The sequence below is a fragment of the Engraulis encrasicolus genome, chromosome 18, assembly GCF_034702125.1.
Source record: "Engraulis encrasicolus isolate BLACKSEA-1 chromosome 18, IST_EnEncr_1.0, whole genome shotgun sequence".
NCBI lineage: Eukaryota > Metazoa > Chordata > Actinopteri > Clupeiformes > Engraulidae > Engraulis > Engraulis encrasicolus.
The window spans coordinates 7,809,538-7,827,037 of record NC_085874.1 but is presented as its reverse complement, the minus strand read 5'-3'; the positions used below and the strand labels follow the sequence as shown (position 1 = coordinate 7,827,037).

Here is a 17,500-nt window from a genome sequence, read left to right as displayed (position 1 = left end):
CTTTCTTACTTTCGTACTTTCGTTCTTACTTTCGTTCTTGCTTTCGTTCTTACTTTCGTACTTTCCCACTCTGCTGTCTGTCCCGTTTCATGCCCATTCCTTGCCCCCCGCCACCCCACTCCTGCAGGATCAGATTTCTACACCCATTAGATGTATAAATGCAGCCACCTAACCATTTCAAATGCCATATTTCTCATTCAGAAGTTTGAAGTGTAGTCATTCTAAACATGCTCCCACGGTCTCCCCCCTCCTGCAGGAGCTAATCGACCATGTGGTGGCGGTGGCGGAGAACACGGCGGACGAGTTGGCGCGTAGCGACGGGCGCGAGGTGCAGCTGGAGGAGGACCCTGACCTGCAGCTGCCCTTCCTGCTGCCCGAGGACGGCTACTCCTGCGACGTGGTGCGCAACATCCCCAACGGCTTCCAGGAGTTCCTGGACCCCCTCTGCCAGAGAGGTGAGAGCCATGAAGTTGATGAATGGATGGATCAAATGAATGGATGAGCAGATGAGTGGATAGGTTAGATAATGAATAAAAGAATAATATGTATGAATGAATGGGTAGCAACATAACCAGTGGCTTACAGGAGTTTCTAGAGCCCCTCTGCTAGAGTGGTGAGATGCCATTGGCAGGACAAACTAAAGTAATACTGATGAATGGATAGGTAAAATAGGAATGCAGTTTAAAAAAAAAAATCTAAATGTATGAATGGGTAGCAACATCCCCAACAGGAGTCCCTTGTGCCCCTCTGCCAAAGAGGTGAGATGTATGGAAATAATCAAGAGGCAGTGTTTTAAAGAAAGTGATGGCTAGATGGCTAACAGATGAATTGTTGAAATGAATGTGTAGCAACATCCCCATCTGCTTCAAAGAGTTACTCCTGTGTGAGGTTGAGATTGACTAAAATAATGGGTAAGATGATCAAATTTGGATGGATGAATTGTTGAATACAGAAAATTATGAAATAAATCCCATGCAGCTTCCTGTCTCTGGTCTGTGAGATGCAAGTGGAATAACGAGTTTGAAGGAGAGCGGGAAAGAGCATGTATTATAGATATTGATGTTACAACATAGTTTTAATAATGCTACTCTGAATTTAGCATTAGCTTGAAGAAAAAGTAAACAAAGAAAAAAAAGCAAGGAGGGGGTTAGAGGCACATTTGGTATTCCCAGAATGCTTTGCGGGAGTGTTCCATGTAGGAGTTTGCCATATTTCCAGACATTTGGCTTTTCTGGTGACAATATCATTCCTAGAATATTTCTCTCATCGTCATGTTTTGATGAAAACATGTCAGTGGGTGTTGTCTGTAAATTATGTGTGTGGTTGGCTGGCTTTAGTGTGTGTGTGTGCGTGTGTGTGCGTGTGCGTGCGCTTGCATGCGTGCGCTTGCATGCGTGCGCGTGTTCAGTCTGTGTATTTACTGTGACGTCGAGCGGCTGGAATGTGTTCCATGGATACCTCGCGGATGGTACTATTTGCACTTCACTCTTATCTGGAGTTTTGTGTGTATTGGGGCGTGTGTGAATATTTGGGAGTGCGTGTGTGTGTCTGTATGTGTGTGTGTGCGTGTGTGTGTGTGTGTGTGTGTGTGTGTGTGTGTGTGTGTGTGTGTGTGTCTGTATGTGTGTGTGTCAGTAGAGAGTCGACACAGGGCAGGTCCTGGCAGTGTATTCAGGTGTTTGGTTTCAGGCGATGTAACATTTTGTCTCTGTCTTTCTTTTTTGTCTTTTTTCTTTCTCCTTCGCTCGTGTCGTCTGGTCTCCGGCTCCCCTCCAGGCTTCTGTCGTCTGACGCCCCATCCGCGCTCGCCAGGCACCTGGACCGTGTACTTCGAGGGAGCCGACTGCGAGAGCCATTTCTCGGCAGATAACTCGGATATCGTGAGTAGCAGCCTCTTCTGTTTCTCTCCATCTTGCACTGGATGCAGACCACATTACACAGCCAGAGCACATCTCTCTCTTTCTTTCTTTCTTTCTTTCTTTCTCCTTTGCACTCATTCACTCACTCACTCTCTCTTTTTTCTCTTTACTCTCTCACTCACACACTCACACACTCACACACTCACACACACTCACACACACACACACACTCACACACACTCACACACACACTCACACTCACACACACTCACACACTCACACACACTCACACACACACACACACACACACACACACACACACACACACACACACACACACACACCTTTTTGGGTATTTACTTTTTTTTTAGCTATGGTATTCAACTTTTTATCTATTCAACTTCAGAAACCATCCGTTTATTTTTTTCTCGATTGGCTCTGTCACTGTCTGTGAATTTCCTCTCTCTTAAAAACCAGCCTCCACCCCCACCCCCCTCTCATCCTTATTTCTTCAGCCACACACACACACACAGACACACACACACACACACACACACACACACACACACACACACACACACACACACACACACACACACACACACACACACACACACACACACACACACAAAGCTAAGCCAACAATAACACTGGCTGCACTGATGCCATTAGCACAAACATCTCTCTCCCTCTCCTCTCTCTTGCTCTCTCTCTCTCTCTCTCTCTCTCTCTCTCTCTCTCTCTCTCTCTCTCTCTCTCTCTCTCTCTCTCTCTCTCTCTCTCTCTCTCTATCACACACGCACACGCACACACAGAGGAGAGTGTCAGGCCCATTGAGTGTTGTAGTGCAATGCGGTCATGGCGTGCTCTCGGTGCATAGCCCTTGTGTTTAGTGTGTTGTGTTTTGGCGCCTGTCCTGGTGCGAGCCAGTTTACTCTTTACACTCCCGAGGGAGAAGAAAAGTCATTGTGTGTTAGGACTGCCAACAGCATTAGACTCGTTAAGAACTGCTGCAATCAACACTGGAGTAATGCTCTGCTTACACGCGCACACGCACGCACACACACACACACACTCATGTTAACACGAGCAGACACACGTAAACATACACACACATGCTTATTAAAACAAACATACGTGTATACACGCACACACATGCACATTTAAAACATGCACACACATTGTAACGCACACACAAAAGAGAGACACACACACACACACACCCAAACATAGACACAGACATCCAAATACACAGACACAGAGTTGAGGGATTGATTTCAGTCAACACCAATTACACCATCGAGGCCAATTAGTGGCTAGAATGGCCCGGAAAAAAAGCTCAGCCACCACCTCCTGCTCCTCCTGCTACCCCAACCACCCTCCTCCCCGCCCTAATCACCCGGAGTGCTTAGAATGCAGTGGTAACAACCTCCGATCCTGTCTGGGGTCTGCCCTCCTTTCCCCTCTCCTCGTCTAAACTCCTCTCCTCGACACTCCTCCCCCCTTCTCTCACTTAATATCTTCTCCTTGTCTCTCCTCTCCTTTTCCCCCTCTTCTCTCCTTGTCTCTCCTCTCCTTTTCTCTCCTCTCCTCTCCTAACTCTGCCAACCCATGACCTTTCTCCCCAACCCATCACCATTTCTTCTGCTGCCATCCCCTCCTCTTACTTCCTCTACTTTGTTTTCCTCCTCCTCCTCCTCCTCCTCCTCCTCTCCCTTTCCTACTTTTCCGGTGCCTTCCTCCTCTGCTACCACATCCTCCCTCTCTGGGCCCAGACTTGGGAAGGAGGCATGCAGAGAGTGGTGTGCGTGTGCGTGTGCGTGTGCGTGTGCGTGTGTGTTGGGGTTTAGAGGGGGAGAAGTCCTCATTATCCAAAGGGGCTTGGTTGCGTGCCAGGCAACCCCACCCCTGCCTCTCTTTAACACACACAAACACACACACACACACACACACACACACACACACACACACACACACACACACACACACACACACACACACACACACACACACACACACCCTTCTCTGGAGTCTATCACAAACTACCCCTTCCAAACTACCCCTTTCTTCTCTCCATTTCCCTCTGAATGTGACTGTCATTATTTCATCTTTCACTTGTTCATCTACTCAGCTTTTCATCTTTTGGTCTCGTCTTCATTGTCTTGTCTTCTCTTCCAGTCTTTGGCAAATTGTAATGATTTCATAAAGTCACATGCTCTCTCTTTCCTGTCTTTCTCTATATCGTTTTCTCCATTCACTGCCTTTCCCTCTTTTTTTTCTATGGTCTGTTCTGGAGTCAATGCTCTCTCTCTCTCTCTCTCTCTCTCTCTCTCTCTCTCTCTCTCTCTCTCTCTCTCTCTCTCTCTCTCTCTCTCTCTCTCTCTCTCTCTCTCTCTCTCTCTCTTTCTCTCTTTCTCTTTCTCTCTCTACCCCCCCCCCGCCCACTCTCTCTCTCTCACTCGCTCCTTTCTTTCCTTTTCCTCTATTTCTTGCTCCCTGCTCCACAAGTTGTACAAATTGTACTCCTGTGTGTGCAATTGTATCCCAGCATTGTGTGTCTCACCCGTACAGCTGAGCTGTCTGCAGGGTCAGGGCTGCACGATTCTGAACAAAAATGATTCATGATCATGATTTCAAATTTTATCCAAATAATCACGATTATTCAACATAAGTAAACCACTGAATTTTGTGCAGAATTACTAAATAAAATCTGACCAAGAATGTGTTGTATTAGGCCGTGGTTCCCGAACTTTATCAGCCGGGAAGGCCCCCTTTTGGAACTACAAATATTTCCGCGACACCACACACTCTTATGGTCGAACAATGATGCTCTCAGACTCTCTGATGTGTTCAGTCGTGCGCACACACAATTTGAAATTCTCACCCTCATGCTCAGACACACAGTCTTTGTTTTTGTCTCTCTGTCTGTCTCTCTTTCTCTGTCTGTCTCCATCTCTCTGTCTGTCTCCATCTCTCTCTGTCTGTCTCTCTCTCTCTCTCGCTCGCTCTCTCTCTCTTTACTCACTCACTCATGCAAAAACACACGCTCACACAGAAAACACACACACTCCTACACATTGACACAACCATAAAAAGGGCTCTATTTCCTGGCTGGCTGTGTGTGCGCGTGTGTGCGTGCGCGCGTGTGTTTCTGCAGACGGTGACGCTGGTTGTGGTGGGTGTGTCCTGGAAAAGTCCGCCACAGTTGATCACCAAGCGCACACAAACACAGAGACACAGGCTCCACTGCACTCGCTAGTTTCACATTCCCGTATAAACACACACACACACACACACACACACACACACACACACACACACACACACACACACACACACACACACACACAGATTAGCAAAAACACATTCTCTCTCTCTGTGTGTGTGTCTCTCGCTCTCTCTCACACACTCACACTCGCTCTCTCTCTCTCTCTCTCTCTCTCTCTCTCTCTCTCTCTCTCTCTCTCTCTCTCTCTCTCTCTCTCTCTCTCACAGATTAGCAAACACACATTCTCTGTCTCTTTCGTACACACACGTACACACTCGTAAACAGGCGCAACATCTCTCTCTGCCTAACACAGACATGCACGCACACACTTTATTTCTGTCTGACACTCTTGCCCTCTTGTTAAAAAGCATGCAGACACATCGCCTTGGCTGTTCTGTGGTCCCCTTGTTCTCATGGCCTCCTTTGTATAGTATGTGCAGGATTCCCTCCTCACTTGCGACCCCTATTACACGGACCCAGTGCGTCAGTACCATGGTCTTGTGTGCCACCATTCAGAAACGCGCGCGCACACACACACGCACTGCACACACGCACATATACGCACACAGAAGCGACTCTAGACCACCAGCACATAGTCAGTCATTCAGTCATACACAACAACCCCTTATTTCTCTTCTGCCTTGAAGCATCCTCTTTATATCTGTCAACATGCACACACACACACAATGCAGACACACAATACTTTCATGCACACACACTCTTTTATGTCTCTCACATGCGCAGACACACGCACGCATACGCATACGCAAACGCACACACAAACGCATACGCACACACACACACACCCCAACAGACCACATAGACGCCCATTTGATTACCAAACCACACACAGCCCTCCTGAACAGGAGTCCTGTATGAGGTAATGCTGGAGGCATTCTGTCAGACTGGTTCAGCTCTGTCACAAAGAGTCACCACCAGGGTGTGGCTTAGTCCCCCTCTCCTCTCTTCCTCTACACGCCTGTGTGAATCCCCCTTTCTTCTCTGTTCCTCTCTTCCTCTGCGATTCCCCCTCTCCTCCCCTACCCTCCTTGCCACTGTGAATCCCCTCTCCCCTCATCTCCTCTCCTCTCTTTATTTCTGTGAATTATTCTCTCCTCTCCTCTCCTCTCCTCTCCTCTCCTCTCCTCTCCTCTCCTCTCCTCTCCTCTCCTCTCCTCTCCTCTCCTCTCCTCTCCTCTCCTCTCCTCTCCTCTCCCCTCCTCTCCCCTCCTCTCCTCTCCTGTGAATCCCCATCTCCTCTCCCCTGCCCGCCCCTCCTTTGTCAATGCCCCATACTTCTCTCTTCTCCTCTCCTCCTCTGTCAATGTCTCTCTTCTCCACTCCTCCTCGTCCCCTCCCCTTCTCGTATCGCCTTGGGGTGCAAGGGCAAGTATGTGGACGAGCAGCATAGCGAGAAAGGGGGAGAGAGGGAGTGTTTGTGTCTGTCTGTCTGTGTGTGTAAGAGAGAGCGAGAGAGAGAAAGCGAGAGAGAGAGATAGAGAGAGCGAGAGAGAGAAAGCGAGAGAGAGAGGTTAGTGTGTGGAGTCCTGAGCCTTGTATGCCACAGGCTGCAACAGCACCCAAGGGAGTAGCAGAGAGCGCAAGAGGGACAGACAGACGAGACTTTGAGTGAGTGTTTGGTGGGAAAGTGCTCTTTCCACTTTCCCCGCTCTTCTGTGTTTGTCTCTCTCTCTCTCTCTCTCTCTCTCTCTCTCTCTCTCTCTCCCCCTCAACCCACCCCCTTTCCTTCTGGACAGTGCATCTCCTAAATGTTGTGTGGGACCTCTGTCTCTCTCTCTGTATCAGTAAGATTCCTTGTATGGATTTCTCTGGATCTCTTTTCACACTCTTCCGTCCGTCTGTCTGTCTGTCTGTCTATCTGTCTGTCTCCCTCTCTGTCTGTCTGTCAGTCTGTCTCTCTCCCTTGTTAATCCGCTCTTAACCATCTCTCTCTCTCTCTCTCTCTCTCTCTCTCTCTCTCTCTCTCTCTCTCTCTCTCTCTCTCTCTCTCTCTCTCTCTCTCTCTCTCTCTCTCTCTCTCTCTCTCTCTCTCTCTCTCTCTCTCTCTCTCTCTCTCCTCTGCCTCGGCCGCATGTGGCTTTCATTCTTGACTCCTCTCCAGACGCCACCGTTCCCCCTCTGCGGTCTGCCTAGCTCTGAGAAACCCAGCAGCCGCCTCTCCGCTCCCTCTCCTCTCCTCTCCTCTCTCTCCCTCTCTCCCTCTCTCTCTCACTCTCTCACTCCCCCTCTCTCTTTCTCTCCCAGATCCCCTCTTCTAGCAGGCTCAGTCCGCCCCACAGCCAGACGGAGGGTAGACTGGAGGGAGAGAGTGAGTGAATGAATAACTTTGACAGGCAGAGAGAGCGAGAGAGGGAGAGACACAACGAGAGAAAGTGAGAGAGAGCGTTTGAGCATGAAATTGGGAGAAGAGGGAAGAAGCGCTCTGTCATTGCACTTTTTACGGGCTCCAGGACTTTGATCCCCAGACCCCTACCCCACCCAGCCCAGTCCAGCCTAGCCTAGCTCTGCTCGGCTGCCGGTGTATTTTATCGCAGGAGTTGACAGCACTTAGGAGTTTTGTCTGTCTCTGTCTGGCACCGCCACTGACTGTCCATCCCTCTGTCTCTCTCTGTGTGTGTCCGTCTGTCCATCCACAGCCAATGCGGAAGGATCCGGAAATCGTGACCGTTACGCTCAAGAAGCACAATGGAATGGGCCTTAGCATCGTGGCAGCCAAGGTAAGATGACTTTTTGTTGTTTACACACACACACACACACACACACACACACACACACACACACACACACACACACACACACACACACACACACACACAAATACACACGAGTGTCTGCTGCTTTGCTGGAGCTGTACTGCTGTGTGGCCAAGTCAGAATTTACTTTGGAGTTCAGAGTTGGAATGATGTAGCCAGATTCCCAAAGCCTCTCTGGAATGTGTGTGTGTGTGTGCGCGTGTGGGCACGTGCGTGCGCCTGTCTGTCTATGTGCGTGTGCGTGCGTGCTCCTGTGTGTGTGTGTGTGTTTGTGTGTGTGTGTGTATCTGTCAATGTCTGTGTGTGTGCACACGTGTGTGTGTGTGTGTGTGTGTGTGTGTGTGTTACATTGACGAGTGAAGTGATGAGAATTGCAGAATATCCTCTGGAAAGGAAGGCTTTGGAATGGGCTCTGGGGCTGTCTTGGCCCAGGCCAATTTCAACAGCTGTGTGTGTGTGTTTGTGTGTCTGTGTGTGTTTTCTGTGTGTCTGTGTGTGTGTTTCTGTGTGTCTGTGTGCGTGTGTGTGTGTGTGTGTGTGTGTGTGTGTGTGTTTCTGTGAGCGTGTGTGTTTCTGTGTGTACGTGTGCGTGCATGCGCGAGCATCTGGCCATGTGTGCATCTGTTTCATGAGGTATGTAAGTGGTCGTGAATCATCTTGTCAGCGTCGGTAGGAGCATTGGGCCGGACGGGTCAGACCCCTTTGGCTTGGCTGACTCTCATGTTCATGTGAAGACCCTGTAGACTTGGAGGTTTCAGGGAGCTGGCATGCCTGGACAAACACTAGAGAGCCACAGGTCTGTGCTGTAGAGGTGCTGTCAGGGAGGGATGGGAAAGTATAGGAGAAGCCTCGGACGCACGCACGCACACGCACACGCACACACACACACGTACGTGGCACATCCGGGTCACGTTCTCTCTCTCTCTCTCTCTCTCTCTCTCTCTCTCTCTCTCTCTCTCTCTCTCTCTCTCTCTCTCTCTCTCTCTCTCTCTCTCTCAGTTTTGAGTTTTGTTTTGAGTTTTCCTCCCTATAATGACGAGTGGCCTACAGAATGGCAAGGTGTGGAGTGAGGATTTAAGTGGTGTGTGTGTGTGCGCGCGCTCGTGTGTGTGTGTGGGTTTGTTGGCAAAGGAGCTTTTTAAGAACAAGCGTGCTGGGTGTTTTGCATGTTAGAGGAAGTTGTTTCTGTAATTCTGGTGCTCAAATCCCCCTAAAGAACACAGACTGTGTGTGTATGTTATATGTTTGTGTGTGTGTATGTGTGTGTGTGTGTGTGTGTGTGTGCAGTCTCTGTGAACATCGCCTCCTGTCTTCCTTCCTCCATCTCTCTTGTCCTCTGTTCATCCCTCTCTTCGCTCTCCTCTTCCTTCCCTCTTCCTTAGCTCAGCAGCCCTCTAGCCGCAACTCTGCTTTTGTAAAGTGTGTGTGTGTGTGTGTGTGTGTGTGTGTGTGTGTGTGTGTGTGTGTGTGTGTGTGTGTGTGTGTGTGTGTGTGTGTGTGTGTGTGTGTGTGTGTGTGTGTGTGTGTGTGTGTGTGTGTGTGTGTGTGTGTGTGTGTGTGTGTGTGTGTGTGATTTTACGCGCATGTCTGTAAACGTGAGGTTTGACAGGTTTTTTTCCAAGAGGACTGTTTCCAGGGCCAGATTATCGCACAGGCTAGCTATGGCTGCAGCCCAGGGCCCCCCGCCTGTCAGGGGGCCCTTGATTGGCCACAATTGCAGAACTGTAACAGGATGCAATATTGAACAATTCCTAGCTCATTTATGACACTGTCTAAGTAAATTTGTTGGAAATTTCTCTTCCGTGGGCCCCACAGGCACGTGTAGCCTAGGGGCCCCGGGCAGTCTCGGTCTGGCCCTGCCAGTTTCCCTCTGTCAAGCCCCTTCTGTCTGCATGGCACATATTCAAATGGGAATGTAAAAACTGAGTCTGTAAGCAAATGTATTTTTTCCCTTTTTAAACACGTCTTTCCCAGGAAGGAAGAGGGCAAGAAAGAATGAAAGAGACTAAGAAAGAGGATTGAGGAGCAGTCTGCGAACGAGGGAGGGGAAAAAAATAAACAGAACGGGAAGAGGCAAGGTGGAGGAGTGGAAAAGGTGCTTTATTGGCACGTCCTGTTCTTTGAGGAGAGGTCTATTGGGGAAAAAACTGTTTTAAATACAGTAGCAAAGGTGTTTGTGTGTGTAACGGTTGGCTTGGCTTCTATCAAAAGACAGAAGTGGGAGTGGGAGGAGAAGTGTACCTGTCTATTGAGAAGACTTGCGTTTTAAAATACAGTAGGGGGGGGTGTAACGCTTGGCTTCTATCGAAAGACAGAAGTGAGAGGGTGAGGGACAATTAATGTTCATATTCTCATGTGAATCTGTGTTCTTGTGTAGCTGCTAGTGTGTACGTGTGTGAGGGGTGATGTATGTGTGTGTGTGTCTAAGGAGTGAGGTGTGTGTGCGCGTGTGTGTGTGCGCGTGTGTGTGTGTGCGTGTGTGTGTGTGTGTGTGTGTGTGGGCTGGTGTGTGACTGTGAACCCTGCATTTACTGCAGTTGACCGTGCAGCTGCGTTCATTCCCAGTGCCAGGCACCAGCTGCATGACTTCACAGTGGGTCACTCGTGTGTGCATGCGTGTGTGTTTATACTCAGTAAGTGTGATGGGTGTTGCCGTTATTTGTGTATGTGTGTGTCAGAGGTGCTCCGATTGCTCGGCTGCCGATCATGACCGGCCGATAATGGCCAAAAATAGCCTGATCGGTGATCGGAAAAACATGCCGATCAAAAAACCGATCGAGAGATATTAAATTCCTCACGCAACCATTTGCCTTTACACCTCTGCACAGCTGCAACTGCACCAAAAGAAGGCATCTTTGCTTGTCTATAACTTTTCGCCATTCCCCCCTTCATTTCCACCATTCATAACCATATCTGCATCAACAATGATCTGATTTTCCGATCCATGCGCCGTTTACCTGAGTGACAATGTAATTTGCGATTGAGTACTCGCCAGTGAGCCATGTTACGTTATAACCTGTGTAGTTGCCTTGGTCAGCACGCGACAACTTCACGTTGTCAGCACAAACATGTCAATTATTGTTTTCAAAGTTGTAATTGGCAGTCAGTCGATTAGTTTGATAGTCGCTGAAACACCAAACGGCGACAGATGTGGTTAAAACTTGAGAGAGAGATTCAGAACGGTAGTGGAGCACTGCAACTGTGGACGGTGACAGAGAGGGGAGGGGCTCTCCTCACGAGGCTGCTCATTTAAAGCGACAGGTTGTTTTTTTCTCGTATGTGGAAGACTATTTGATGTAATGTTTCAGTTTCAATTCAATCTTAAATAGTTTAGTTATTCTATGCAATAACTTATACATTGATTAATACTGTAGACTGTATTACCAACACTAGTCTGAAAGATAATAATAATAATAATAATAATAATAATAATAATAATAGCCTAATAATAGACATGTGCAAATTAAGATTGATTGGTTTATGGGCAGAAATGGTATTCAATAAGGATAATTAATAGGCTATTAAAAAAATAGGAAATCATTTTTGTGATCGGCAATGATCGGTAATCGGCAGATAAAGATTTTTGGTGATCGGTATCGGTGATCGGACCCAAAAAATGGTGATCGGAGCACCTCTAGTGTGTGCGTGTGTGTGTGTGTGTGTGTGTCTGTGTGCCGTAGTTCTTGAGCAGTGCTGGCTGTTTATTATCTGAGCCAAATCTGAAGGGTTTAACGGGAGGGGGGGGACCTTTCCCTGCTGTTATTGCACTTCTATTTTCGGCCCTGAGGTGTGTGTGTGCCTGTTTTCCCTGTGTGTGTGCGTGTGTTCCCTGTGTGTGTGTGTGTGTGTGTTTGTGTGTACGCGCCTGTGTCTGTGTGCTTCTGTGTGTCAGAAAAGGTTTGAAAGTGTGTGTGAAGGGGAGATTCGGCCTGTGTATTTGTAGGGGCGCGTAATATGTAGAAATCTGGAGGAGAGAGAAAATAGGCAAGAGTGGTGGGACAGAGGAGAATAAAGGGAGAGGGGGAGAGGGGAGAGGTGGAACGTTACAGGAGAGCGGAGGAGGAAGCGGGGAGGAAAGAGGGGGGGTGAGAGGAGATGGGGAGGGGAGGAGAGGAAAAGAAAGGAGGGAGGAGGAGGGTAATGATATGTTTGCCTGTGCCGGCAGCAGCGCAGCTGGAGTGAGGAGAGAAGGACAGAGAGAGAGAGAGAGATCTAAGCGAAGTAGAGGTGAAGAGAGAGGGTGAGCGAGAGAGAGAGAGGGAGAGAGAAGGTCTGAGCTAGAGAGAGAGAGAGGGAGAGGGAGAGCTTGACTAATAGAGCGAGGTAGAGAGGGGAAGAGGAGAGGGAGGGAGGTAGAGAAAGGTGGAGGAAGAGAGGGAGGGGGTAAAAGAGGCGGCGCCAGCTGCAGAGCGCTGGAAGTTTTGCTTGTTTAGGAGCGCTAGTGTGGCGGTGTGGGTCCCGTCCCGCACGGGAACAAGCTGCATTTGGAGGTGGAGGGTTCCTCCTAACCTTACTCCTGACTGCCAACTTTTCTTTTATCTGTCCTCATCTGCCTGCCCCTCTCTCTCTCTCTCTCTCTTTCTCTCTCTCTCTTTCTCTCTCTCTCTCTCTCTCTCTCTCTCTCTCTCTCTCTCTCTCTCTCTCTCTCTCTCTCTCTCTCGCCCTCTCTCGCTCTTTCTTGCTCTCTCTCTCTCTGTCCTCCAACTCTTTCAGTTTTTTGCTCCCTTGCTTTCTTCTCCTCTCTTCCTCATCTCTTCTTTCCCTCTGTTTACAATCTCTCTCCCTCCCTCCCTGTTCTCTTGATCACTGTTTCCAGTAGCACGTCGCCACACCCCTCTACCACACTCCTCCTCCTCCTCCTCCTGTCCACTCCCTCGCTTCTTACTCTCGTCTACCACTCGGCCTCCTCTGTGCACAGTGCACACCTACTTTCTGTTCTTCTCCTCTTCCCCCTCTTTCTTCTCCTCATCTGTCTCTCGTGGGGGGCGGGGGGAGTGACCGTAGGATTTACGCATCCACGTTTCGTTGCTCATCTCTCGCTTTCTTGTCTAAAAGACAAGGAGCGAAACAGAGCGGAGCTAGAACAGGGCAAGTGTGTGTGCGTGTGCGAGCGCTAGCGTGTGTGTGTTTTTTTGGGAGAGCGTGGGGAATCATCAGCAGCACAAGCATGTGGTTCTCCGTGGTCGGGAGAAAGGAACCTACGGTAAGACCTGACACTGCACCTCGCCACAGACACACACACACAGACACAGACACAGACACACACACACACACACACGCAAACACGCACACACACATGTGCGCTGTTTGCTAGTTGGAGTGGAAAAGCTTTTTGAAGTATCGGAAGTGCACAGTGTTGTGTTTTAAAGGGACGTGTGTTTGTGTTTGTGTGTGTAAGTGTGTGTGTGTGTGTGTGTGTGTGTGTGTGTAAGCGTGTGTGTGTAAGCGTGTGTGTGTAAGCGTGTGTGTGTAAGCGTGTGCGTGTGTGAAAGCGTGTGTGTTTGTGTGTGTAAGTGTGTGTAAGTGTGTGTGTGTGTGTGTGTGTGTAAGTGTGCGTGCGGGTGTGTTTCGCCTCTGTCTGGTATGAGGAGTTGGTAATGGGATACAGGGCTTGTCTGAGAAACTGTCAAGATGTCGGTTTCCCCTCCTGTACTGCTCCCATTTTCTCCATCCTTTTAATCTCTCTATTTCTCTCTCTGTTTCTCTCTTTCTCTTTCTCTCTCTCTCTCTCTCTCTCTCTCTCTCTCTCTCTCTCTCTCTCTCTCTCTCTCTCTCTCTCTCTCTCTCTCTCTCTCTCTCTCTCTCTCTCTCTCTCTCTCTCTCTCTCTCTGTCTGTCTCTCCATCTCCAGTGTCCTTCATTTTCCCTCCTGCTCTATCCGTTCCGTGCCCTCTTTGCTAGTTTTCCATGTGTGTCAGGGTCATCCTTGCCATGCTGTGCTGTGCTCTGCTCTGCTGTGTTGTATGTCAGTTCCCTCAGGTGCCTGGTCCAGCTTGCATGTGCGTAGCGTAGCGCGTGCTGGCGTGTCCGAAACGGTAGCTCTTTTGGACTTAATACTGCACAGCGTAGACCGCCACTTATTTCCATGCCCCACGCGTATAGGACGATACAATATTGTGATGATGATGTCGCACAATAACGAGTAACAAACGAATAACAAAAACAGTACTGCGTTTGCGTTTAGCTTTGCGTAACCTGATTGTATACTGTGTCTGAACTATACTCGAACACTGAAATGTACTCGCACACTTTTCTGCTAACTGCGATCATGAGGGTATGAGCCACGTTGCCTACTTTCTGCACGATGACCGATGTCGGATACAGCCTTAGAGTGTACTGGGTGGAGGACCCTGTATTCGCAGCAGTGATGTGACGCACACACACACACACACACACACACACACACACACACACACACACACACACACGTGTCATGTTCCGAGGTTGAATGGGAGTGTAAAGGAGCTGGAAGCTGAGATTGAAAAGATTAAGACTGGAGAGAGTAGAGGGAAAGCGAGTTTGGAGCGGGACAAGTGTGTTATTAACGCATCAGTTCAGCTTTCAAAAATTCTGCTTGAATGAACTTGTCTCTAGCACACTCCCTCCGAGCACTTTTGTGTTTGTGTTTTTGTGTGTGTCTGTGTGTGTGTTTGTGTGTGCTTGCGTGTGTCTGTGTCTGTCTGTCTGTGTGTGTCTCTGTCTGTCTGTCTGTGTGTAGAGGTTTGTTTGTGTGTCAGTGTGAAAAAAATGTTAAGGAGCTTGCAGTGCGGTCTCTGTGGCCTTTTAAGGAAGTGGTGGGTGTGTTTGAGGATTCTGGCAGGTCAGGCTGATTTTGGGAGGTCAGTTTGCACAGTGTGTGCTTGTCTTTGGCATTTTTCTTCGACTGTTTGTACATTCAAGTCTGCGTTTGCAGGATGAAGTTTAGGTGTGTGTGTGTGTGTGTGTGTGTGTGTGTGTGTGTGTGTGTGTGTGTGTGTGTGTGTGTGTGTGTGTGTGTGTGTGTGTGTTGTCAGTCAGGGTCAAATTGTTAATGATTGAGGACAGCATGTGAAAGGACTCAGGATCACACAGTGCACTTCACACACCACCTGCTTGCTCAGTTTATACAGTAAGAGCATGATTCACACACACACACACACACACACACACACACACACACACACACACACACACACACGCTATGCACACTTGCACTCTCTCCCACACTCCGTAACTTGCATTTCTCTGTATCGACAGCATGTCTTAAGGCGAATGCCACTCATACTCTAGTCTGTTCAGAAATATTATGTACCTCAGCACGTGTACTCACAGGCACTCACTCTACACGTAACACAAGACTGAAATGTCTGTATTTATTCAGCTGGTGTTATACCACCACCACGCAGCAGTCTGACCCCCCCCCCCCCCCTAAAGTGTCCTCTTCTGGGGTAGTGACATGTCCAGAGGTGGCTCTCTGGTACCAGGGGCAGCCACATGTACTTACACAATGTAGCATTGCAGTACATTGTTTGTAGCTAGCATGAGGTAGGGCTGAGTGAGCTAGTATGAGGCGAGGCTGAGCAGACGACTGGTCTACAAGGGGAACAGACTGTGTGTGCGTGTGTTCGTGTTCGGAGAGGAAGTCGCTGAAGGGATATCCTGACCCACACATACACACCTTCACAGCAGAACACACAAGGGAGTCCTGCTTGCATTGTCCCATACTTCCCCCCCTCTAGGTTCTAGATGACATAAACACACACACACACACACACACACACACACACACACACACACACACACACACACACACACACACACACACACACACACACACACACACACACACACACACACACACACACACACACACACACACACACACAGTGTAGGTCAGCTGTATCGCACCCCAACATGACTCATTTGCACCATTAGATGTTCAGAGGAGGGGGTGGGGGGAGCACATGATGCTTTAATGTGCTTGTTGTATGTTTGCTTGTTTTGCTTGTGCGGCGCTAAGATGGTGTTGGTTTGGTTGGTTGGGCCACAATGTTCCGAGCTCCAGCCCTTTCGCCCTCCCCGCCCTGCCAGGTTTCCCACACTGAGAGCGGAGCAATTCGGACCGCCCCTCCCCTCTTCTCTCCAACGCCTTCTCTCTACTCTCTCCTCCTTTCTCGTCCACAATGGGAGGATGTGCTCTCCAAACAGACGCCTCAGCTTCCTGCAGAATCAAGAGAGGGTGTAGGAGGGGGGGAAGAGAGGGAGAGAGGGAAGGAGGTGGGGAGGGAGAGAGAAATGGTAAAAGACAGAGTAAACTGGACAGGAATAGATCACACCAACACCCGCCTCCTAATTTACCCAGTCATGTCTACAGCTAAGAACAACACACAGAATCCTTAAAATAATGCAGGACCAAAAGGAGGATGCGCAGAGAGAAATAGATAGATGGAAGAGTGGAAGGGAGAGGGAAAGGGAGAGGGGAGGAGGGGAGAGGAAAAGGTGGTGCTACAGCCTTCTATCATACCCAGTAATATCACAAGAGACAACACACCTACTCGGTCATATGACTTTGTGATTATAGTATACAGGGTTTTAGTTGCCAACATAAATATTAGTGCCCGCGTTGGCCCGTCTAGTCAAAGTCAAGTCAAAGTTTATTCATAATGCACTTTTGAAACAACAAAGGCATCTGACCATAGTGCTAAAACGGTAGGCCTAAATAAAAAGGACTTGAGGACACCATGAAAGCAAGATGGACAATATGACTTGAAGACAACCATATAACACAAAAAATGCATAAGAGGGATTAACATCTTTAACATCAGAACTGAGAGAAATTAGCCTAGTATGTGAAATTGTGTCAGTGGGTGCGTTCCAAATCAAAGGCTACTGTCTTGATGACTCCCTGCCCTTATAGACAGTTATGTCAATAGTATGATTACTGTTGAATTTATTATTTTTTACCTCATGATGAAGGGATGGTGATTAATTGGGAGCATACAGTGTAGACAAGTGTATTGATGATAAGGCGGGGGTTTTATCTGTCAATAGGCCCATCCCCAGCTAAAGGCCACTGCCTTGATGAGGCAGTTATGTCATAAGATATGTCTGCTGTTGCATTGATGGTTTTTTCCCCCCTCATGATGGAAAAAGGGCAATGAATTGGGACTTAAGTTGGCAAGTGTATTGATAGGTTGGGTTTGATGTGTGTCAATATGTCCATCCTGAACTAAAGAACACTGCCTAGATTACTCCATGCCTTGTTAGACTTTTACCTCCCAAAATAGGCCACAGCTGTGTCGAGTTTTCTTTTTCTCTTGGGATGAAGGCGTTTGCCTCGTAGAGTCATGTGCTGAGGACATGGTTATGTATTGACTGTCTCTCACTGGATGTGCTGTTAAGTCGGAGGAGTGATGACTGATTGTGATTGTTTGATAAGCAGATGACTGGACAGGCGTTGTGCATCTCAAGATAGTGGTGCGAGGTGCTGATAGTCATTCTTGGGATGGCATGGGGCATTAAGATTGAGATTACCGTAATTCATGGTCATCAGGGTTTTCTTATCGGTTGTTATGAGGACAGCACGAGGTGGTGTGTCACTTGTGATTCACCAGGGAGGTC

General features: G+C 48.6%; 1 protein-coding gene across 5 annotated transcripts in view; it reads left to right on the top strand.

Annotated features, from left to right (window-relative positions):
• The window catches only part of afdna (afadin, adherens junction formation factor a), a 186,077-nt gene that overhangs the window by 128,565 nt on the left and 40,012 nt on the right, over positions 1-17,500 (top strand). For all 5 annotated transcript variants that reach the window (XM_063222919.1, XM_063222922.1, XM_063222921.1 and 2 more), the window contains 3 exons: positions 257-455; positions 1,777-1,880; positions 7,785-7,865. In XM_063222919.1, the coding sequence (XP_063078989.1) occupies positions 257-455; positions 1,777-1,880; positions 7,785-7,865 (384 nt within the window). The remainder of the gene's footprint in view (positions 1-256; positions 456-1,776; positions 1,881-7,784; positions 7,866-17,500) is intronic.